Source organism: Eriocheir sinensis, chromosome 3 (assembly GCF_024679095.1).
Source record: "Eriocheir sinensis breed Jianghai 21 chromosome 3, ASM2467909v1, whole genome shotgun sequence".
Taxonomy (NCBI): Eukaryota; Metazoa; Arthropoda; class Malacostraca; order Decapoda; family Varunidae; genus Eriocheir; species Eriocheir sinensis.
This window is the reverse complement of record NC_066511.1, coordinates 14,245,569-14,271,299: the sequence shown is the minus strand read 5'-3', so window position 1 is coordinate 14,271,299 and position 25,731 is coordinate 14,245,569. Positions and strand designations below refer to the sequence as shown.

Genomic DNA, 25,731 nt, shown 5'->3' with positions numbered 1-25,731 from the left:
TATCACTCCTAGCATCCATTCCAGGTATAGATTAATATGTTTTCCTGCTGTGTATATATATTCACGGGCCCTATAGAGTACGCATGAGAAGAAGGGAGGGAGAAGGGAAGGAGATGTAAACTATCCTAAAAATCTCTATTCCTAGGCCTAACTATTACTCCTATCACTCCTGTCATCCATTCCAGGATAATTGATATGTTTTCCTGCTGTGTATATATATTATAATTCCCCCTCGAGAGTGCGCGCATGCGTAGTGGACATCAGCGCGACTTATTTCCGCGCGGGGAGGTATTTCTCGCAAGCTCTCAACAAGCCAGTGAAGACCCGCTGCCATATTTGAAGAGTGCGCTGTTACTCTCTCCTTAAATCGATTTTCTCTATTATTCCCACACCTCCAAAACCCGGACAGCCTTATAAGTGAGCGGGAAAACCTCGACGCCGCGTTATCATGCTAAAAACCCCGAAATAACGAGATAACACGTCGGGAAAAGCGGTTAAAGCAAGGGATTCAAATAAGACATGGTGGTGGATGGACTAATAGTAACCAGTGGGCTCATGTTTCGACGATTAAAGCCTTCTGAGCAGTGTTGACGCCGGAAATGTGATGTGAAATGGTTGATTCTGGTGTCTGGAATCCATATCCCTAAGCACAGGCCGTGGAAAATAAGGGAAAGTGGTGAAATAGCCGTGTTTTGGGGGAGTGTTTTGACCCTGGTGGGCGAGTCCATTTGGCAGCGCGGGGGAGGGCGGTGCCAGCCAGGCCTCCACAACGTAAACAAACTGCCAAGAAAATAAAAGATAAAGGCCAAAGGAAATACTTAGAGTGGAAATAAGACATCCAGAGAACACAAGAGAGTGGAAATAGGACATCCAGAGAACCCGGAGAGAGGAAAGGAGGACATCAAGGAGTGCCGTGAACCAGTGAACAGAACTACGTCTTACCGCCCTCAATTTTCTTCCATTTTCCGAACTGCGAAGGAAAGAGAAGAAAGGGGAAGGGAAAACGGGGAGAACAGGAAACCCGGACAAACTGTGAACTGAAAGGAAGTGAACTACGTCTTAGCACTACTGTTTTCTTCCCTCCCTCGGCAATGGTTGTGGTTTTCAATGTATTCACACAAGCATTCCTCACATAAAGGACCCCTAGACACCATATCGTCGAAACCTGACTGACCGTGCCGTGAAAGTGAGTGTTATTGAGGCGAACCCCCCCCCCCCCCTAGGGAAAGAAAACCCCAGGGGACAGACAGTCTCTGGCTATCGGTGTGTGCGACCCCCTAGGGCACACCTGGAAACATGGCACATCTAGGTCGAAAGTTTTATTGACCTTTGTGATAAACTCCTGCCAATCTGATTGACCTGAAGGGAAAGTGAGTGATTATCAAAGCCCCCCCAGGGAAGAACACCCCCGGGGACAGTGTCTGGTTAACAGTGTGTGTGACCCCCAAGGGCACACCTGGACAGTATGTTTTATTGACCATTGTCGACCCACCGGTGTACCAATATGCCGGAGAATGAAGCAGGAGGCATCGCACGTCCATTGATGTTAGTCGCCAGGGGCACAAGGAAGAAGAGGAGTGTGGACGTTTTATTTCCATGGACTGTATGATTAAGAGTGAACGTAAGAAGAAAATATTGACGGAAGAGATACATATCATTAACATAATTGAGGCGGTGAGAAAAAAGGACTGCAGAGAAGAGAAATTAGGCCTAATTGAAAGCAGTGGATCATAGTGTGTATGAATGAGCATTGCTGTGATTATATGAGAAGTTGAAGAGGTTCAGACCAAGCCGGCAACACAACAAAATCCAAGCCCTGAGGTTTCCTTGGGGTCTTTTGGATTGTTGTGTGTACGCCAGCTGTTAGAGCCTGGCAGGTGCCAGGATAACCAGTCTTGGGGAGCACGGTGTCAGCGGTGGGGCAGGACCGGGTCATGCAGGCGGGGGTGCCATGGTGCTGGTGAGTGGGGGAGGGGGGGACGGCTCGGGTGCCGCCGCAGCCGGGGGTAGAGTTGGAGGAGCGGCCGCCGCAGCCCAAGCCATGGATAAGGCCTGGGGGATGACCGTGGCCCCCCCCAATCAGCACAAGCGCCATGACCCCTGGCACAAACATGAGCTGGCGGACAAGGAGAGAGCCAAGCAGATGCGTGAGTATTGTGTCTGTTTTACTGTTTCCCATCGTTTGGTGCTTCCCCTAATTATCATATATGTATATATAAACTAGTTATATTCATTACATTTATGTGTTTACCATCATTCAGGCTATCAACTAATTATTAAACATATAAACTAGTAATATGCATTAAATATTTTCATTTTGAAGTATATCAGAACAGCTACTCAGGTACCATATTTCGTAGAATATGTACTACATTATATTTTTTAGACTCATGATTTTGTCACTAATTTGTAAATATATGTTATTGAAATAGCTTTGTTTCCTTTTGCTATAATATCAGGGTCTTACATAATATCACCTACTTTATGGTTGTTCATGACAATTTACACCATATTATATTATTATAAGAATCATAATTACTCCCCGCTACAACCTCTGCCTTTGTTTGCCATATACCCAAAAGAGGTTTCCTTCATATTGATAATTTCTTTCTGCTCTAATAATTAATAACCTGTCACTTTTATTTCTCATATCCATGTATTCTCACCGTGAGGACTCTTGAATCTAATCTTTTTTTAGTGTTCTCCTGATGCCCTTTCATGGATCTCAATAATATAATAATTACAACTATTCTCTGCATGAATAATAGTTTCAGAGTAATTTGTCTTCCTGGGTCATCAAATTGTGCCACCAGTCAACAAGATCACCAATTCCTGCGTTCACTCACTCCAATAGTATTATTCCTAGTGTGTGCAAATTATCAGCTACTGGTATGTGCTATGAATGAGGTCATCCTTGAGTATAGGAAGTGTATAATAAACTTTTGTGAGATAAGTTAGGTGCTTGACCTTGACATACTCATATAAAAAAACTGCCTGTATTATATATTCAAATGCATTTTTACATAAATATCTTTGATTATTTTATTTATTTATTTTATTTATTTATTTATTTATTATTATTATTATTTTTTTTTAAGTGTGTCATGGACCAAGATAAAAGACTGATAAAGTTTGTTCTGCTATGTCACTGGGTACATCCTAAAGAGCAGCTAAGTTAAGGTTAATCAATATATTTTTTGGCATATTACAAATTGTATACCATGTGTGTAAGGAAGTGTATGGATCCATTGCAATATGCATGCATCTTCAGGCCTCTTTGTGCATCAGTTATTTTACAAGAGTATACTACTGAATTACTATTGATTAGCTTACTAGTTTAGGTATTCAGGCTTATATTTGTTATATGTTCATCAGATTTTTAGCTGCTTCCTGAACAGCTTAATCAACTCGTATATACGTATGTTTTTTTCTAGGACATGTACGATATTACAATGTTATACACTTTATATTTGCAAAATAATAATATGAATATGATCCTAAACCATAATGTGAATAGAGATGACACATTATTAAAGTTATCACTCTTTTTAATCTGTAACAAGAAGAGCAGACATGGAAATCCACTGAGTTCAAAGAGAAACCCTTGACATCAATGAAACATGTCACTTTTATCATCATTTTAATCTTCAGCCATTACTAGTCCACTGCCCTCTGTCAGTATATAATACCCCTATCTATCCTAAAATACATTACAAGAGATTTTGCTCCCTTGAACAGCAGATATCATTAGCATAATGATATTCTTTGTTTTGGCACCTGATGCCACACCTTTCACATTGCTAAATCTCTACAGCCTCAGGCCTCACAACTGCAATATATCAAACTTTGCATTTAGGATAAATAAATACTTTTTCCCTTATATTCAAAAGGATATGATATATATATATATATATATATATATATATATATATATATATATATATATATATATATATATATATATATATATACATATATATATATATATATATATATATATATATATATATATATATATATATATATATATATATATATATATATATATATATATATATATATATATATATATATATATATATATATATATATATATATGGGCTTATGTAAAGTTTTATCAGCTAATAAGAATCTCAGAAATAAGGTATTACTTCTGAATTGCATTGTATTTAGTAAGGGAAACTAGTGTATTGATTTTGATAAGATGCCAATGGAAGTGAGTCAGTAGATGCTTATAGGATTTTTCTTCCTGATATGTGTGTGCTGTTTCTTGCAAAATTATGCCATAGCTTCCTGTAATAGATCAGTTGAGAAGAATTTTAAGGCCTGTGTTCTGTTTTCTATTTCTTGGTATGAAAACTAGATTAGCTAATGACACCAGCTCTTCAATCAGCTTCTGAAGGAACAATTATAATGTCGCTGACCTATGTGTCCAAAGTGTCCAGCCTAGAAGCTTTATGTGCATGTTTTTGGTGTCAAGATGTCTTTTTATACCTCAGACAAATATGGCAATGTACATGATAATAAGGGTATTATATTTTACTGTTACTGGTATGTCATGTGACTGATTGGCACCTCACTGAACTGATGTTTTCTACGCTCGTCATGATTTATGTGTTTATTTATTTATTCTTCTATTGCTGTGTGTGTCTTGTTTAAAAGTCTTATCTCTGACACTGCATTGTTTTTACATCAGAGTCTGTGAGGCATAGCATATCAGTAGTACAAGTGCACCATGGTTTAATAACTTTATTTTTATTTATTTTTTTTTTTTTTTTATAATATGAGAAAAATGTTGCTTTAAACAGTAGAACAGGTGTATGCATTCTTCAGAAATTTCAGATTAAAAATATTCAGATATCAAATCAATAAATTACATAATGAAGAAAAATGTATTAGTACTATTAAGAGTATTGTTGCTGAAAATTTAAATGGTGTTACAGTACTTAGAAACAATTTAGTGTTAAACACATCACTAACAAATTATTGACTAAAAGTTATAGTATCAAAAACTTTTTAAACTAAAAATCTCTGTCAAGTATTCAAAACCAATTTGATTTTAATACCTGTATATAACTTCATCTATATTATTATTTATATGTTGAGACTAACATTGATAAATCAGTTGTTGATATTCAAGCACATGTTCAGCCCATGTATCCATCAAGAATGGTCCTAATGTAAATATGAGTAGTGGTCATTCCCAAACAGTCTTACACATCAAAGAGGACCTCAGACTCCAAACATGCACATTCTGGGAGTTTTGAATATCTTCTGAATACGTCTTCGATGCATTCAGAATGTCAACTATTTCTAGGGTCAAGTAGTCTTGGTGCATTCACTAGGATTTTTCTCAAGGGGTCCTGAGTGCATTAGTAGCTTCTTTTGTATGGGGGTCAGAAGCTAAAACAGCTCCATATATATATGTATATATATATATATATATATATATATATATATATATATATATATATATATATATATATATATATATATATATATATATATATATATATATATATATATATATATATATATATATATATATATATATATATATATATATATATATATATATATATATATATATATATATATATATATATGTATATATATATATATATATATATATATACAGTCGTCCCTCAAATAGTACGGGGGTTAGGGACCCAGGATCCCTGTACTATTCGAAAATCCATAAAAAATTAGTGCCCCCCTTTGAAACACACCTGGGCAGCGTTTGAGAGGGGGAATTGGGACACTCGGAATGTCCTGAGTGCTCTCAAACACGTGACGCGGCAGCACGAGTTTCCAACTCAGCACGTCCACTGGCTCCCGGCTTTGAGAGATGAAGCGCCTCATGCTGTGATGATGTCATCAACAAATATGGCGGCCCAAACAAACACATATAAGTGTTTCCATTGCATTTCACCTCTCTGTGCCCCCATAACCACTGCAGCTTCCTTTTCATCTTCTGTTGTAAGGAGTTCGTCAGCCAGGACAGCTAGTAATGCATGTTAAATGTCACCAGGAAGATCAGCGTACGACATTTTGCTGCGAGTGAGACTCTGTTACCATAGCAGTGACGAGGCTTAGCAAAAGGACGACCTTTATCTCCACTCTTGCAGCGCTTATACATCAGTTACTGCAGCAAAAGGGAGTAAGCCGTTTCAAAGGCTGTAGTTAGGACCGAAAGGGACAACTACCTCCCGAACCAAGACAAGACCAAGATGATAGATACAGCGAACACTGCTCTGATTCACATGATATGCTCTCCCTACGGCAACGTAACTCATCCCAAAACGTAACTTCTAAATCTGAATTCTTCTGCAAGGTGAACACCTATCTTGAACGCTTTGGGGTGCTTTCAGCAGGTGTTTTGGTTGAACAGTGTTGCCACTCATGCCATGGCTACTTGGTGTGACGAGCGGGAAATTTAAAACTCCTTAAAAAAAATCTTCCATGATAATCCGTATAAAACCGAAACCATACTGTTGGAAACCGTACTATTTGAGGGACGACTGTATATATATACATATATATGTGTATGTGTGTATATATATATATATATATATATATATATATACATATATATGTATATATATATATATATATATATATATATATATATATATATATATATATATATATATATATATATATATATATATATATATATATATATATATATATATATATATATATATGATCCAGCCCATTGGCATGTCAGTATTACTATTATCATCCGAGGGTAAAGCTTAAATTCTCTTTGGCTTTACGTTGAATTGCCGGTCGCTCTGCTTGATAGTTAAGACGAAAGATACTGTCGGCTGCTGCGTACTACATAAGGTGGACACTATATACATGTAGTTTATCTGTGTCAGGGTCCACTATGGGCTGGTTGGGACAGCAAGTTTGGAGTCATGGTTGGGAAAGGAAAGGATGGAGGAAAAAGGCGAGGCTAGATGAGGAGGAGAGGGAATGAAGTAAGAGCGTGGAATAAGGGAGAAGGAAAAGGAAAGACTGGACGAGTATGGAAGAGGGATCAGAATAAGGGTGTGGAGGAAAGGATGAAGGAAAAAGGCAAGGTTAAGCGAGAATGGGAGAAGAAAAAGTATAAAGAAACGTGGAGAGAGAGAGAGAGAGAGAGAGAGAGAGGAGATATTATTGTGTACACAGATACTTTATTTGTTTATACTTTATTGAATGATCATTAGAATGATCATTATTGTATTACTTTATATTCAGATAGGAAAGGCAAGGTAAAAAACTCAGGTCTTACTCATAACATTTAACCCTCTAGCTGCAAAATATGAGTGGACAAGAGTTGTTTCTATGCCAATTACCAGCCTTTAAACTTATCTTACCAGACCAAAAGGAGTTAAAACGTATATCATCATATTCATCTCGGTTTTTATGCTGCCTCAAATTTATTTTTTCCTGTTGAGGTGCATATTTATGATTTGATTATGTTCATTACATGAAGGCAGTTGAGGTGCCCTTAAAGCTGCAATGTAGGCTTGTCACAGCAAACCAGACATGGGGTAACCGTAATCTGTAATCGTAATCGATTACCTTCTTTATTTTTTTAAGTAATCGTAATCCTAATCGAACACATTAAAAATATAATCATAATCGTTATTACTTTTGTGATTACGTTAGCAAAGTTTTAGTTAATAATTTCTCGTACAGCAAGTATGTAATCTAAATATCTGTAGTAATTCAACCAATTAAATATTTAGTATGGTACATGTGTATGAAATTTGCAAGTTCACCTTTCAGTCCTTCCTGTAATCACGATTGTTATCACAATTAATACATCATTTAATCATAATTGTAATTGAATACACCTAATTTTATTGCAATCGTAATCGTGAAAATGTGAAGTAATCGTAATCGATTACATAACATAAGTAATCACCCCATGTCTGCAGCAAACAGGTTAAAAGTCCTGTGAGTCCGATTTTATGCCACATGCTTTGGTTGGGGATGACCATTAGCTCCATGACTCAGGACTATCAGTGAAAGGTTAAAGGCCCAGGGTAATGGCACTTGCACAGGAAGAAGTGCAGTGTCAACTTATATACACTCCTGGGTGCCCCGTACGAGTAATAAGGTCCGTCTTTAAGAACCAGCCTTCAAACTCTGTGGCAGCACACCATAACCAGATATTATGGTGGAAGATGTATAGGCAATGGGCACCACTTCAGGATGCAGGCCACAGCATCAAACTATTAGCAGACAGAGGCAAGGGTGCATGGAGGTCTTTCATATCTACACTTCTTCACCCAGGGATGGAACCCAAGATCTCTTGGTTGTGCGTCAAGTGTGCACCATGGAGCACTGCAATAAGAATACTTATGTCTATACTATCAACATTTTGTAGTCACCATTTTTCTTTTGTTCACTTTGGGTATGTGCACCTCATTACATAGCAATTTCACATTTTGTGTTGCAGCAAAAAAGAGAAATTTTGAATGAGTGCTTACTGACACTAAAATTAATGTTATTGGTTTGCCTGTGATGTGAAAAATAAGTTTAGTATGCGCTTGATGGTGTGTGTCACAAAGTTTGGTGGCAGTTTGACATTCTTGAGTCAGCGACAGCTTCTAATCGTCATGAACCCAGGATGACGATATCTTAGCGGGTGAATCTTGCCCTCCTAAATCAAGTGTGTTCTTTCTCTTTGGTGCTCTTGATAATGATGAAATTTGTAACAAGTCAAACTCACATCTCAACTCTATGTACAATGCTGTAGAATTTAAGATTTATTAATGGAATACAACATGTCATTGAATAACTTTGTTTCCTTTAATTTTGTTCGGTAATAACTGATGAGAAAGAAAATAATGGAAATTATTGTAAAATATAAATTTATAAAGTGTATGATAATTATACAAACACAAGTCTTACTGTACCAACTGACAAACTGCTTACAGTATCTGTGTTCCAGTTTTCATCATCCATATGATATTTTATTACCCAATTTTCATAGAAGTAATGTGCATTAGTAATTAATTCATAGAAGTAGGTATGATTCATTTAATTGCCCAGAGGATTGAGGATTAAAATGGTGGGTGTTGTGTTGCCACCGTTGCATTCTCCCCCCCCCACACACACACACACACACATAAACACACACACACACACACACACACACACACACACAAACATTGCAATGTGTTTAAGTGCCTGCATTATTGTAAAAGAAAATGATGGATGCATCGTATCCTCTGTTTACACACATGAACTGACTTTTGCCGTGGCCACCCCCTTGAAGAAACAGGGCGTCAGAGATATAGATAGATAGACCTAATTTTTAGAGAAAGAAATCTGCAGTAGTTAATAATTTGGCATAGAATGATATGTTTAAGCACCTGGATTATTGAAAGGAAATGGAGCACTTATTGTCACTGGCACCTACGCCACATATCCTTTGTTTACTCGTGCAGCAGGTTTTAGCATAACTTTTTATTGTTAATCTCTCTTATATGTATGTATAGTAAGATGAAGTTGGCAGTCTATGCTAACCTGTGCGTGACCTCATTGTTCCTCTCTATCACAGTGTCCCTTAAGCTCACTTTTATTTGAGTGTTTAATATTAGAAATATTTTGGGTCTATTATGAAGTTTGTTGATGGTTTTGAGGCCAGAAACATGTTGTAGGAACTTTATCCATGCTTATATCACCTAGCTTGCAATTAGATTGGTCTTGTTAGATGGTATTTTTCATGTACAGTCACAGTATCCAAGAACATATCAGTTACGTTAGGTGATGATATACTATTTGTCTTGTAACTGCCTAGGATGAATTAAAGAACATAAAAGAAGCATTGATGAGGTATGAAGCTTGCAAGAACAAAGATACAATTATGAAACTGTTATCTGTTAATCACGCTACATCCAGTCGCTTACTATGTGGTACTAATTTATATAAACTTGAGTCAGACCAGCAAATATAATCTGTTGTAATTGTTGGCTTCAGGGAACACAGCACAGCTTGTTTTATATTACGCAAATTTATCGAAGGTGAATTCCCTGATGCTTCATTAATTTTTATACCTGAAAGTGTTGATGCAATCTCTTATGGTTCTTTGTATCTATTCTGTTGAAATATGAATACCAGAAAACATTTGAAAAGCTGCATGACCTCGTTCAGAAAAAAATATTTGCACACGAGTTTAGATTATGTCCACTGTTGGAGTAGAGTGAGTGAACACAGGAAATTCTTGTCTGTCAACCTTTCCAGGGTTGACCTATTAATAAATACCTAGGGTAGTGTATATATGCTACCCTATGCTGGTTTGTCTATATCCCAGGAATTCAGACTATCACTGAACTTATTTGCCTGTAATTTTTCGTTGTCTGTTCTTACAAAGCCTCTTTTTAATGTGAATTGATGATTATTTTGTTCCAGGTGATATGGGAGGAGGAGGGTATGGGGGACGGCCAAACTTACTGTATGGCAAGCTGTGTTCCGAGGACCAGTTGCAGCAGTTGGGAGTCTCGCTTGAGTATGTCCCACCTGAAGGCCAGTTGTCCTCATCCCATCGTGCCCCGCAGCAGCTTCCTTCTCATGGCGAGTCACAGTTTCTTTTCTTTTTCATATTTAAGGCACAGCAAAACTTATCTCAAATGTCACCCAGTCTAAGATGTATTTGTATACTGGTAGTAATTTGGCCTGTGATACCGATTGTTTCTTTTGTTAAAACTTTTGTAGAAACATAGAAATCAGTCTTTTATTTAGCACAAGAGGTTAAAAGTTTCAGGTGGCTGATGAAAATATGCAAGGGAATGACATTGAACACTCATCAGCTATAAGTGAAACAATATTTTAATTGGAAGCTACCTCTTGCCTGAGCAATAATCTCATATTCTACTTCAGGAATGTAGATATATAAGTAAATAGGTTCTTGCATTATTAACCATACTGGCCTTCTAAACTAACTTGTGGCATCTTCTGCAGGATCGATTGGCGGTAATCAGGCAGCAGTGAGTGGGGGAGGAGCCTACAAGTCAGTTCCGTTACAGGCCCTGCACCGTTCTCCCGCTGAGCGTCGACATCGGGACCCTGCACAAGGTCCATTACGGAAACTCTCAGTAGATCTCATTAAAACTTATAAACATATAAATGAGGTAAGCACCATGATATGTGTAAGCTTATGTTTCTAATTGATGGCCATTTTTGGATCGTGTCACACTTGTCCAGAAATTTGTCAACTTGCTCTATAACTGAAAGCGCCAAGAAGTGTGGTGTGCCTGAAGAATGTGGTTAAATGTAGCTTTCAGAATACAGTAGGCACCCCTAATATATGAGAATATAGGTGACATTAGCACACATGTACTAGAAAGTTCATGTAAAAGGAATGCATATTCTTATGGATAAAATGGGATATGGTTGGCCCTTCATTAATTGTATCTTAGACACATAATAAAGGGAAATTTTTAAAGACATATATTATAGTGTAAAGCTAAATTAACAAGAATATGGTGACTCATAATACAGTATATGACTGGCATGATGAACTTAAATAGCAAGACTTCCGAGGCATTGTGAAATACTTAACATGTTTCCACTGCACCACCCGCTGGACCAACACCCTCCTCATCTGAATTGTCACTTGCAACACATTCAGCATGAGCCCAAAAGCTAAATGGGCGACAAACAACAGCGTATTACCATGTGCTGTAGGATAGAAGAAACAGCAGTGGTTGCTGGCTTGCATTGATTGTTTACAATACACGGCAAACAAAGAGAGCATTCTCATGATACACGGGTACAGGCGACAATGACACGACTCTCCCTTCAATTCATGCTGTATGACAGAATACCTGTGAAAGTCTACACATTGACGTGATGATGGGAGGAGCATTTAATAGGGTGCTTATCGCTGGGCACGTCTTTCAGGATGGGTGTTATACATTTGGTGGAAACAACACATTCGGGCCATTCCTTGCCTCACCCCGCATATTATGGAATCAACTCTCATATTTAGTGTTTACAGGTTAAATTTTCAGGTCTTCTTGTACTAGGCGTTCTGTGTAATAGGATTTCGCGTACTAAGGGTGCCTACTGTATATGTATTAACTGTTGGTATGATCTAGGAATAGACAGTAGGTACTTAAAACAAATACACACACACACACACACACACACACATTATTATTATTATTATTATTATTATTTATTTATTATTTTTACACACACACACACACACACACACACACACACACACACACACACAACCTTGGGAAATGTAAAAAAATAGAGTTTGGTAGGAGTGGTAGAAGATGTGAATATGATTATCAGATGGGAAGTGAGATAATATGCAGAGGAATGGAAGAAAAAGATTTGGGAGTGACTATCTCAGAGAACATGTCACCAAACAAACACATCAACAGGATAATGGGACAAACTATGAATCTGCTGAAGAACATAAGGATGGCATTTGTGTATTTGGACGAAGAGATGATGAAGAAAATAATAGTTACAATGATAAGGCCAAGGTTGGAGTATGCAGCAGTAGTCTGGTCTCCTCATGAAAAGAAGAACATAAGAAAGCTGGAAAGAGTACAGAGTGGCAACTAAGATGGTACTGGAACTTAGGGATCGGACTTACGAGGTGAGGCTCAATAGCATGGGGCTCACAACCCTGGAGAGAAGAGAAAGAGGAGACCTGATAGCGGTGTACAGGGTGGCGAGCGGGGTGGAGAATCTAGACAGACTGTGTGTGTGGAGCGAGAGAGAAACGAGAGGACATGGAAAGAAGTTGAGGGCGACCACGTGTAGTCGAGATGTGAAAAAGTTTAGCTTTCCAAACAGAAGCATTGAGCTGTGGAATGGACTGGAGGAGGAGGTGGTTTGTGCAAGAAACATTCATGATTTTAAGGAAAAGTTGGATAAGAGAGGATTTGGAGACGGGACAGTGTGAGCGTAGCTCTTTTCCCATATGTCACAACTAGGTAAATACACACACACACACACACATATACACTAACGAACTTGATACATGCACATGTTCTTGCACATATACACAATTAATCCCATATGCCAGTGTCTTCAACCCTATTTAATCCATACCAGCCCCCATTTAGCTTTAGTCACCCTTATAAATATTTTCATAGTTTATTTTATTGACATATTCATTGCATTAGTTTTCATGCTTTATCTTTGTCCCAACAGGTTTACTATGCCAAGAAAAAGAAACGAGCCCAGCAAACTCAGGGGCAGAGTCCCAGCATGCACAAAAAGGAACGAAAGGTCTACAATGACGGCTACGATGACGACAACCATGATTACATGATCAAGAGTGGGGAAAAATTTGAAGACAGATATGAAATAGATTCACTAATAGGGAAAGGATCATTTGGTCAGGTTAGTATTATTGAGACTTATTACTTAAAACAGATGAATTGTAAATATATTTTTCGTAATTTAGATGTTGAAGTTGCTTTTGGAGTTGGAGTTTGCTATTTTTTAATAATGTTATGCATAGATTTTTTTCAGTAATTATAGTTTACATCATTACTTTTCAACTATGTAAATTATTTTAATGCAAATTATTATTATTATTATTATTATTATTATTATTATTATTATTATTATTATTCCTATTATTGTTGTGGTTATTATTAGAATTCTTAACACTTATTCTAGAATGTAATTGTAATGATTTTTTTCCTTTTCTCCTAGGTTGTCAAGGCTTATGATCATGAGGAGCAGACCTGGACTGCAATCAAGATCATCAAGAACAAAAAGCCATTCCTAAACCAAGCACAGATTGAAGTCAAGCTGTTGGAGATGATGAATCGGGCTGATTCTGACAACAAGTATTATATAGGTAAAGACAAGATAGGTGGGTAGATGAAGCTGCGCAATACACCCGTAACACATTAACTCTTACTACTCCTCTGCCAAATGTAGTTTGCTGGTGCATTGATTCATCCTTTAAGTTTGGTTCTATAGCTATTACAAGTTTCAGTCATTGTTTCACAAAGCTTATCTTGTATATTCGCTCTCTTTCATGCAAGCTTCGTAAAAGCAGTTTTTGTCAGTTCATCTTCCAAGATCACTCTGAAATAATCATTGCTGTGCCACTTTTTCAGGTATTACCATATATAGCTTTTAGTAGCAAAGTCAAATGTAATAAACATTTATATTTTACATTCTAGGATGTCAAGGAATAGAATTTGAAAGTATGTAGGCAGCACACCAGTATAGTGAAGCTGACCAGACAGCTAAAAAAGTGGTAGCATAGATTTCAATAACATAAGTGCTGCATTAACCCAGTAGCAGCGGGGATCATGTTACTTAATGGTCCCTCTAAGTGAGAAAAATGAGAAAAAATCACTCGCACAAACCATTTCATAATATATATCAAAGCATTTGTGATCAGTTTATGTATCATCTATTTTGGGGGGTTTATATCATGGCACAAATTTGGCCCGTCGCTGCTACGCAGTAAAGCCACAAGTTTGGCCCGTCGCTGCTACTCAGTAAAGCCACAAATTTGGCCCATCGCTGCTACCGGGTTAAGGGATGACTTGAGGCTTTGGTAACTTTTGATAGTTGTGTCATTAGTGCAGAATAATAGGTGAAGATCTTTTATTTATTTATTTTCCAAAAGTTAATCAACTCTGACTAGATAAACTCAATGAACTCAGTTAACTAATGTCTGTCAGTTAAGTATGGTGTTGAGAGCATTCCCTCACATCCAGCTCTATGAAAAAATTTAAACAAGTATAGGAAAGCTGGAAACCTTTGATAATATTAGCATAACTTTACAAATTGAAATGCCCCTGAGTTCAAAATATACAGGCAGGCAACAAATGCATCAAAGTGTAAGAGGGACCACACTGTGATATTTACTGATGATAGAAAACTAGTTGTTATTAGTCATGTAGGCTTATTTTTTAATCTGGTTAAAATGGCACAGCATTACTTGTCTTCTAATTTATGCCACTTCCGGATTAAGAATATGATACAAGGTCTATACTTTGATTGTTATTAATATACATTTTTTCTTAATGTATATGGAGTGCATCTTAGTTATCTTGGAATAAAACTTTCTTCACATATGTTCCACAATCACCTTCATCGCTTTGAAAACATACTCACTACAGATATTGTGGCTCCTCTCATTCATCACCACAATTTTAGTTAATAATGATATCACTATATTAGTTAGTCACTAACTTAACACTATATTAGGTAAAATCACCAACTTAGCAAAAGAAACTTTATTTTAGCCAGCATTCACATTTGTCTTTACTAAATTCTTCCAAGCCACATAAGATGGCAGTGATCCTTTATCACTTAACAGCAGTGTTTTAGATTAGTTTCTTTTCTCTTTTTTATTATTCTTTTCCAGTCTCATTAATAGTAACCTTGCCATCAGTACAATAGTTTTACCACCTCAATCACCCTCACCCAGAATCCCCATCACACATTGTCACCCTGACCATCACATGTCTGCTCCCACTCTGCACAGTCTTTGTGGTCAGCCATTCACTCATCTGCATGTTGGAGTTGTGGAGGCATCTACATTGTGTGCTGTTTGCAAAGCTTGTAGGACTTTTGGGGAGGCTTGTGGTTGTTGAAGCAAGTGGCTACACTGGCCCATTTATTTTGTGTGTGTATAAGGTGAATGGAGAAATGTCTTCAGTATGTTCCCTTTCAGAATCAGAGTATATGGGATTTGAGAAAATGAGTGTGTGCGTGCGTGTGTGTGTGCATGACAATGTGTGTGTGTATAATAGATCATATTCCATATACTATAGTCAGTGCCACTCTTGAGCACTTAGAAAACTTTCAAGCTATGACGGGTGCAGTCAGTGTTTATTCTCCTGGTTTTGCCTTAACCCTCTCGCGCACAATGGCGCGTTTTGCGTCATCAAGGGTAAAAAGGTCCTGGTGCACGAGGACGCGAAACGCGTCATAAAAGTTTAAAAAATTGATTAAAAAATGAGTTTTCGGTGAAAGTGCGTCAAATTTGGGAGCGTCATTTGTTAGGATAAGTTTCTTAATGGTAACACATGGCAACTTTTCTAAGGAGCGTAGATGAGGAACGTGGAATGATTTTTAGTTGTTACCCTACTCTGACGGGAGAGGAAAAAATACAGTTTTCTTGGTGTAACTCGGCCAAAATGCACCTGCAAATGTGTCGGCAGTTTATAGTTATGTCTGGTATGTATCAGATAATCATTGATTTTTTAGATAGACTGAACAAGAAGGACACAGCAGAAAGTAATATTATCACCAGATTTTTTATTTTATACTAGACTGTACTTACTGCCTAGCATCTTAAATGCATCATGTGGCATTGAAAATTGTGATGATTCATAGCCGTTTGTAGCGGTCTTACTACCTCTTGTGTCAATGTGCCTGTTCTGAAACCACAGCAGCAACAGGCCTATGACAGCATTTCAGCAAGGATGTTTGTGGAATTATATAGATTTAGCTAGTTAGTGAGGCTTGCTATACTCGCCCAAACATGGTAAAGGGGAATTGGCGGTAGTAGCAGTAGTAGTAGTTAAAGTTGTAGTAATCATAGTAGTAGTCATCTGCCAACAGAACTTGGGCTTGAAACATCGCAGTCCTGATTTTCATAATGCTATCCCAACAATTACTGAAGTGGTTGGAAAGGGCAAAGCATCCCTGTTTTCAAGGTGTGACATGTGAGAGACTAACAGCAATCAAATGAACTGATGTGGAATAAGGTCTAGCGGGTGAATGTTGGGTTCTGTGTGCATGTATGCATGCTGCAATGTCTGTGTGTGGGTGTGGGTGTGTGTAGAATATTTATTGAAAGATCTGAAATAAGATATTCCTTTTCATCTTTTTGTTTATAAATGAAATTTCTCATTCACATTTTTTTCAGTTCGGTTGAAACGACATTTCATGTGGAGGAATCACCTGTGTTTGGTCTTCGAGTTGCTGTCCTACAACCTTTACGATCTGCTGCGCAATACCAACTTTCGGGGAGTCTCCCTCAACCTGACAAGGAAGTTTGCCCAGCAGCTCTGTACTGCCCTCTTGTTTCTCTCCACTCCAGAGCTACAGATTATTCACTGTGATCTCAAGCCTGAAAATATCTTATTATGTAATCCCAAAAGAAGTGCCATCAAGATAGTGGACTTTGGCAGCTCATGTCAGATGGGACAGAGGGTAAGTAGCACATTGGACTTTGTATGCTAGTAGAAAAGGTCCAAACACAAAGTCCTTCATGCTGTTCTAGAGTTTACCAGTGAAAGAGATGAAAGAATACTGATTAATTCTTGCAGTACAAATTTAGACCACATCTGGATGAGCTAGAGTAGGAAATATTGTGCATTGAGGCCACAGGGGGAGTGGAGGTATGTAGTTAGCAAGTTAAGAAGCGTATTTGATCTCAAAATACTAATATGCATGTTACGATTTCAGATATACCAGTACATTCAGTCAAGATTCTACCGGTCTCCAGAAGTGTTGTTAGGCATCCCGTACAATATGGCAATTGACATGTGGAGCCTGGGCTGCATACTGGTGGAGATGCACACAGGAGAACCTCTATTTTCAGGGGCCAATGAGGTGAAGTATCCATGACGGTGGTGTTGCTGGTTGGTCTAGAACAGATTGTGTCGTTTTTTTTCAATGTGGCGCAAAATTCACAAACTTTAAAAACTCTACCCTCAGTGCTAAACAAATGATACTGTTGTTAACATGCTTCCAAGGGTCGGGTGTATCTGTAAGGTTGTCATTGATGAGCACCAAGAAGTAGAGAGGACTAATCTTAGTGCCTTGTAATGTGCCACATGTGAGGTGTTGCAGGGAGGGGACAGTGCCTTGGGGATTTGCCTGCTGAGGAAGCCAGTCAGCTTAATTCTAATGAACTCCCAGTTTTTTGTCCTCTGGGATCATGATAGTGTGTTTTACAAGGTCAACACTTATCTAAAATCTACAAAAGCAAGGGCAAGAGAGGTGTTGCAAGAATATGCTTGAGGCCATGCTAGATTAATTTTTACTTCATACTATTAATTCACCTCACTCGTCATATACTCGTCATAAGCATGTCTTTTTTAAGGATTATTTTTAACATTATGAATTAATAGATTAATTCTTATTTTTATTTACAGGTGGATCAGATGAACAAAATAGTGGAAGTGCTTGGCATGCCACCCAAGCACATACTCGACATGGCCACCAAGGCTCGTAGGTACTTCGACAAGTTACCGGACGGGACCTACATTCTCAAGAAACCCAAAGACGGCAAGAAATATAAACCACCCATGAGTAGGAAATTACGGGACATTATTGGAGTGGAAAGTGGTGGGCCAGGTGGTCGTCGTCTAAATGAACAAGGTCATTCAGTGTCTGACTATCTCAAATTTGAGGATCTGATAAAGAAGATGCTGGACTATGATCCTAAGACAAGAATCACCCCTTACTATGGTCTCCAGCACAACTTCTTCAAGCGAACGAGTGACGAGTCCACAAACACCAGTAATTCCACCAGCCCAGCGATTGAACATACTGTAGCATCTCCCATCAATCATTCTACATCACAACCTGGTTAGTATTCTCAATACCTGAATTTTCTCATATGATAAAAAAAAAAAAAAACATTCATGATTGTCACTGAGGCTTACTTAGTGTTATGTGAAGATTGTTATTCATTACTCTTCAGTAGAAACTGAGAAAATTATAATATATTATATATATATATATATATAGATATATAGATAGATAGATAGATAGATAGATAGATAGATAGATAGATAGATATAGATAGATAGATAGATAGATAGATAAATTTCTATGATTATATAGTACCTTATAGTAAGTTGTATGTACATGTGATCTGAAGACCCAAATCATCCATTAAGTAAGTTAAAGAGTGAAGGAAAGTGGCAAACTCGAATATTGAAATAGGAAATTTTAATTAAGAGCAAGAGGCCTGGGGTAAGCAAGGTAAGTGTGGAGATGGCAGTTGTACAGAAAGTACTTTTTTATTCCATGGCTAATTCTTTTTAGGGTTCTTCATTATCAGTTATCATCATTGGTAGAATAGTGGAGACATTATTTGCCTGTATTTACACAAGCTGTATGTTGTGTGATTCAGTTTACAGATGAAGATTTAAAAAAAAAGTAACATGATTCATTCATAAAATGAATATTCACACAAAAATATCACCCATGCTAACTGTTTCCAGCAACTCAGTGGCAGCATATTCATGTGATACTGCATTCACTTCCAGGACATCCTGAAGCCCAAAGGAGTGCTATAATATTAATGTCTTCTTGTTTCTTTCCAGTGGCAGTCTCAGGCCGTGCCCGGTCAGATCCATCACACCACCACACTCATACAGGACACTCACACAGCACCATGGACTGCGAGGTCTTTGGTCATCATGCAGCTCACCCTCCACACCCTGCCCACCACCCTCGCCATGTTCACCCCCACCACGCACACCGTTGTCGACCCCCGGACCCCCGTCCACCAGACAGTGCTGGGCGGCCTCAGCCTCAGGCTACAGCCTCTAGCACTACAGCAGCTGCTGGAGGCTCCCTTCCACCTACTGCAGTGTTTGCTGCTCATCCATATTTACCAATGGCTCTAGACTGCACCCAGACTGGTTCTGTCAATTTACCACTGGCACCCAGCAGTGGCAGTAGTGCTTCAGGTCCTCCATCTGCTCCCTACCATTATTCTGGCCTCCCATCTTTCCCACCCGCTGCATCTAGTAGTAGTGGCAGCAGTGGAGGGCAGGCTGGTGTTGTAGGTTATGGGTATCCAGGTGGCTCCTTGCTACCAGTAGTCTCCGGAGGCCCAGGAGTCATGTATGAGGGGGGACGACCACCTGGGGGCCAGCTGGAGCAACCACAACCACTGTCATTGTCACAATCTGGAGCAACAGCAACCACTGGAGCACCAGCCGGAGGAGGAACAGCTGCGGCACCATCAGCACGGGGGGGACACAGACAGAGTGGCAGTGGCGGTACAGGAAGTGGAGGGGCTCCAGGAGGGTCAGGTACTGGGGGTGAGGACAGCCCTATGGTGGTACAACACAGCCCCCTAGCAAGTCATTAACGGCTGGGCTCACCTAGCAACCTGCTCAACAGTGTACTGTGAACATTGGGCAGTCAAGCCCTGAACAGTGAGACTGAGGAGAGCCTGGCCAGTGAGCGCTAGGCCAGTGGCCACACTGTGGTGCAGGACCGTGTGTGCCTGTGTGATGTGAGCCTGTAACACCTAGAGTGGAGGCTGGTGGGACCCCACCCACATTCCGACCCAGCTGCCTGGCCCCCCTCTCTCTGCCGGCGCTGCTTTTATCTTGTTATTTATTACTCGCTGGTGAGGAGGGACTGGCCGTAGGCTGCCTTGCATGCTGGCTGCTGGGCTGCCTGGGGGCCTGGCTAGCTGTGTTGGCTAATCCAGTCTCAGGAACTCCCTCCCCCACCGCCACCACTACCACATATAAACAACAGTGACTTACCCCCCTACCCACACTTAATGTACCACCACCACTACCACAAGTCCATCACAACATTCATCATTACTGTTTGTATTATGGATGGATGCACCACTTGTGTTGCAGACAGCTTTCTTACTTTCATCTTGCCAAAAAATTATTCTCCATGAATTTGGATGGTTACACTTCAGTACCTGGTGATACCTTTTCTCTAATAGTTGTCACTTCACACCTGGTTCATATACCATTAATGCAATACTTCCCTCTAGACTTTACCCTTGCCCATACACCTGTCAACACCATACACCATCTGCCCCTCACTCTTGACATTGGTACAGAGCTTATTTGAGAAACAGGAACACTGACCTACACCCAGCTGGGGTACCCAATACACCTGCACACCCAGTTAGTGATTCAAAGACTACAGGAAATATTATTGCTCTACCCAGTTGGTGCATCACACAAGCAACACCTGCCTAACACTCATCACTTGTGCAGCAGACAACTTCTCCACACCCAGCTTGTGGCCAGCTGGAAAATGCTCAGTCTGATAGCAGCTTTTAGCAAGCGTAGATTATATTCCATTCTGTAACTCAAAACCATAACTATCAAAATATTGTCATAAAGCAGTTTACACTTATCAACCAATTCTATTGAATTTCTGTCTCTCCAAATGCCCTGTTAACATCATACCAAAGACCTCACAATACCTTCATTCCTGTAGTGTTTCCTTGCCTTTGTCTGGCTGTTTGTGTGATTTGGGGACTCACCATTGGTAGATAATTTTGTGACCATTCTTTATTGATTGATTTTATTTAGCAAAAGTATTTGCTCACTTTTAACTGCTTTTAACAATGAATTTTAAATTCAAAAGTTTATCTTCTCTAGTAGATTCTTAGGTTTTTTTAAATCTTAAATGTTTTGAATTTGGTGAAACGATTTTCTTAACTTGGCAATTATTTTAGTGCTAGGTTTTTATGAAAAAATTCTCATTAAATTATTGTGTCAGCTTCTGAATCATGTCATGTAATAATACTTCAATGTGGTTCAGGTAAAGATGAGTATTATCTTTAAATGAGCTTACAAACAGTGCATATATGGCTTGCATTCATACTCACTAAACAGCAGCTACAATGAGATATGATGAAAATAGTTTATAGCATTGTAACTCCTTCAATAGGTGCTACAGTTTTTTACTTGAAGGTTTGCATAATAGATTGTGAGACACTCGTTCTGAGGATTAGTCTCCATTAAACAAAACATGAAGAATAGAAGTGAAAGCGTCTTCATTATTTATTTATCTTATTCATGACATGATTTAGTAAATGTGTGACCACACCAACAACAACCAAGGTGAACCCAATGTTTGACTGACTTCATGTGTGTTTTTTTATTTTATTTTTTATTATTATTCTACTTTGTGTTGTATTGAAATGTTGATTTGGTTTTCTTCAGTAGTGCTTTATCTGATAGGGCATTTTATGATTTGAGTTTCTTCCATTTAAAAAAAAAGGAATGTTTGCTTAGTTTTCATTTGTCATCAATTGGATGTTCACAAAAAAATACAAAAAAAAAATTGCCCCACTGATGTGTCAATGTAAGGTCTGAATGAACAAAATTTCATGCATTTTATATGTGGAAAGTGTGACAGGTGAATAAGGCACTTTTATTCTTTCATTTATATTATTGTGTACATTTGCTCATAGTAGCATTACCCTTTTTTTGTGAATGCAGAGCTCACTCACAGCCAGTGTGCGCGGTCCATGAAGTGTACATAGTCTAGCGGCTGTAGGGAGACAGGGGGGGGGGATAGGTCAGTGTCAGGCAGGTAAGGTTGAAAGTTTTCTGGATTATCAAATCAAATCGTTCATGACATTTGAGGCGGGATATTTCAACCCCTTTTGAAAATCCATGAAACTGGTGAGCTGCCTTAGACCAGTTTTGTAAAGCAAGCACTGATGTAAATGTAATTAGGTTTGAACTTATTACCAACCCAGAACAGAACTTTTACATGGAGAGGCTGTCCTCCTACCACATGACCTCAGTGCTCAGTGGCTTGGGGCTGCTCTAAGGATGGGGCGTCACTTAGCCAGTCCCGCTATCCGTTGTGCTGTGTTGTGCCACTATGGTGATTTATCTCGGTCAGTAGCAATGCAGAGGCCTCATCAAATACAACTTTTGGCATGGATTTTGCTAATCTTTCTAGGATATTTTAATTATTTGCAAATGAATGAATTTTTTTTATACTACTGAGGATAATTTGTTAACACTCACTCCTTTGTTTGCTTGCATTTTATTTATATCTTCTTTTAAGCCTCAGAATAATTGATGTTTTACAATTTTTACTTTTCTATCAATGCACAAATGTTATATAATTTTTTTTATACTATTTCGTTTTACTTTTATGAAAATTAGGAAGTTTTTATTGTTGTTTCATTAGTTTTTTTTTATATTCTTTTAAAGTCTAAACTGAGCTCTTTGCATTCTTGCTCCAAAATTGTCCAATGAAAAGTATTATCATTGAAGAATTACTCACGTCTGTACAGCCCACCAAGGGCACCAATAGTTGAAACTCCTGCCACAGCTACATTGCTATGCCTGTTTTGATACAGGAACTGGTCTTCAATAATTCCCTCATATTGTGAAGTTTTGTTTTGGATTTTATTAGTCCAAAGTAATATAGTGTCCTGAAACAGTATTACTGGTTTTCAATCTCCAAGATATTTTCCTTGCATCTTGAAATTTTCATTATGCATTGAGAGTTTATTGCTTTTGACTTGTAATATAATGAAATGTAATAGCTACAGGGAATTCCAATAGTAAATGCTCTCAATATCCCATAGGCCATTGGTTATCTTATACCATGGATATTTACATGTCAAAGGTCCTTAATTGGCCTCTGACTGTTATATGCCATTGCTGATGGTGCATTGTTCCAGCAGAACACAGTACTGGCAGCCCCTTCCCTGAGAAGCCCACTCAATGGCCACGATGCAACCCAAAGCAAACCCACACCACACTCACATGCTAAGCAAGACAATTTGATATTTTTGGGGGAATATCTAATCAAAAATATTAAAGCCAAAGTTAACACATAACCACAAGGAAAGATTAAGATATTAAGCTAGTAGTACAATATGTAATGGAGACCAGATTATTGCCACACTCCATTGAGAAAATATTTTTTGCCCACTTTACCATAATTATACTATTAAGTCTGGGAGATTTAGACTATAAGGTACTACATGAAGAGTACCGCGATTCCTCAGTATCTAGTCAGGGAGGGAGGACGAGGCTGGAAATGTGTGGCCATTGGGTGACTTCAGGTTGGTAAGGGAAAGCTCTCATTGGCTCGTAGACCTGTGGTGCTCCATAGAGTGCGAGGTGCCGCCGCCCTCAGGAACATTCTCCTAATCTGTGTCACTGTCAGTCGTCACGGATTAGACGCGTTTGAAACGGAACTTTATGAGAAACAGAAAAATTAGTCTATCAGTGTAATCCATGATGACTGACATTGCCACTTCTGCAACGGGCAAGGTATATAGTCCAGTGCCAAAAACCAAGGAAAACATTTAGTTTTATAATGGTTCTTGATATAGGAATGGCACGAGACAGGGTTTTCCTTGTACTGGAGGCTGGTAGTACCTTAGTGTGTGGCATGAGCCATGAACTGGGCACTTACACATTGTTGGCAAAAATTGTTGTTGGGGTTTTGAGATCTAGTCTATGTTGTCTAATTTATATTCATTCGTGTCAGAATGTAACAGTCTTGGAAGAAAAGTAAGTGAAAGTGCCGAGATCAGATAAATTTATAAGTTTTGGCATATATGGCTTGCAGGTTCACCATACTTTTCTTCAAATATGAAATTGCCCTGCATGTAATGATATCATTTTGAATGCTCTTAATTCTAATCTGCCCCAATTGATAGCGGAGTACCAACATGCAAAGATCTCTTTACCCCTGTTGTATTGTGATGCATTTTTCTCTGCGTGTGATCCTGTTAAAGTGGTCTGTGTGATGACGGATAGTGATGACGAGTGAATCTTTCAAAAACAGGTCAAAATGATTTCATAGATCTTAACCGACTTGTATAAATAAATAAAGCTCCTTGCTGTGCATTTGCTCATAGCTGGGGGGGAAATGTTAGTTTATAATCATAAGTTGTAGTCTTCATAATTTATACATACAGAGATAAATCATTGGAGTAGAACATTAGCTGTAGGGTCATAAACAAATTTGCCGAGATATTGAGACAATGACAGAGCCTTGCATATCAGCTGCATTGTGGTAGTGTTCATTATAATGTCAGACTAGTGATAGGTGTGCGGACATCCCAATTACTAATTATTTGTTAAAATATTTGGTGTTGAAAAATAATGTAAGAAAAGTCTGTGATTAATGTTCTCATTTTAAGTCTGTTATATAGTTTATTTTTGTTTTTATTGGCTAATGTATACAATCATTAGTGTAGATTCTATGGTCAGAATTACTATCCCACTTCAATTCCTGCCTTTCCCTGGTTTTATTGTAGATTTAAAGAGTTGCAGTCAGGAATGAACAGGCAAGAGGTATGTGGCTGACATACAAGGCTCGGCTCTCATAGCAACAGTCCCCTACCTGCCTGACCAACCCTCGGACCACCACCGCACAGAACCAGAACCTGAGACAGACAGACAGTCAGAGAACGAAAGAAAGAAAGGAAAGAAGAGAGAAAAAGAAAGGAAGGAAGAGAGAGAGAGAATGGTGCTCAAAGTAATTTAAAGGAATAACAAATTTGGCAGTCAGGGAGAGGTTAGGCATATGTGTTGAGTAACCGTGTACATGAGGGTTGGGAGGGCAGTAGCTGCTTCCCCATTGGCTTGCCCAGGTCCCCAGAAGGGTCCTTGCTGCTGACTCTTGGACCAACAAGGTCAACTTGCTATTGCAACTGACCAAACCTGTGGTCTGACGCCGCTATACCCGTTGCTACCCGTCTCCTAGACACAACTAGAACAAAAACAAATGTCTGCAACTTTGTTATTAAAAATAAAATGATACTAATGATGCAATGTATTTAGTCCTTTAAAAGTTGTCAGAAATATATGAAGTAACTGCATTCCCTGCCACTGCATTAGGTGTTTGAATTAACAGTTAACTCATCATTAAAGAAACCTTGAGATTTTTGCTTCTATTGCTAGATTTTTTATTAAAGTTGATTGTTCATTGTGGAGGTTGTGAGGTAATCATAGTGAATGTCTAGTTAAAGGTAATGCTATGAAGATAACATGCATAATTTTTTCC

General features: G+C 38.5%; 1 protein-coding gene across 2 annotated transcripts; it reads left to right on the top strand.

The window, feature by feature from the left end:
- Positions 1-293: 293 nt before the first annotated feature.
- Positions 294-25,494, top strand: LOC127005433 (dual specificity tyrosine-phosphorylation-regulated kinase 1A-like). 2 transcript variants are annotated; one of them, XM_050874287.1, is made up of 9 exons: positions 294-2,147; positions 10,417-10,578; positions 10,966-11,135; positions 13,183-13,374; positions 13,693-13,840; positions 16,880-17,166; positions 17,422-17,568; positions 18,114-18,549; positions 19,293-25,494. In XM_050874287.1, exons 1-9 carry the CDS (start codon positions 1,952-1,954, stop codon positions 20,066-20,068), a joined length of 2,514 nt encoding a protein of 837 aa, XP_050730244.1. In that variant the 5' UTR covers positions 294-1,951; the 3' UTR covers positions 20,069-25,494. The 2 variants fall into 2 exon arrangements, with proteins under 2 accessions (XP_050730244.1, XP_050730237.1); XM_050874280.1 differs by having other exon boundaries at positions 13,693-13,855.
- The last annotated feature ends 237 nt before the right edge of the window (positions 25,495-25,731 follow it).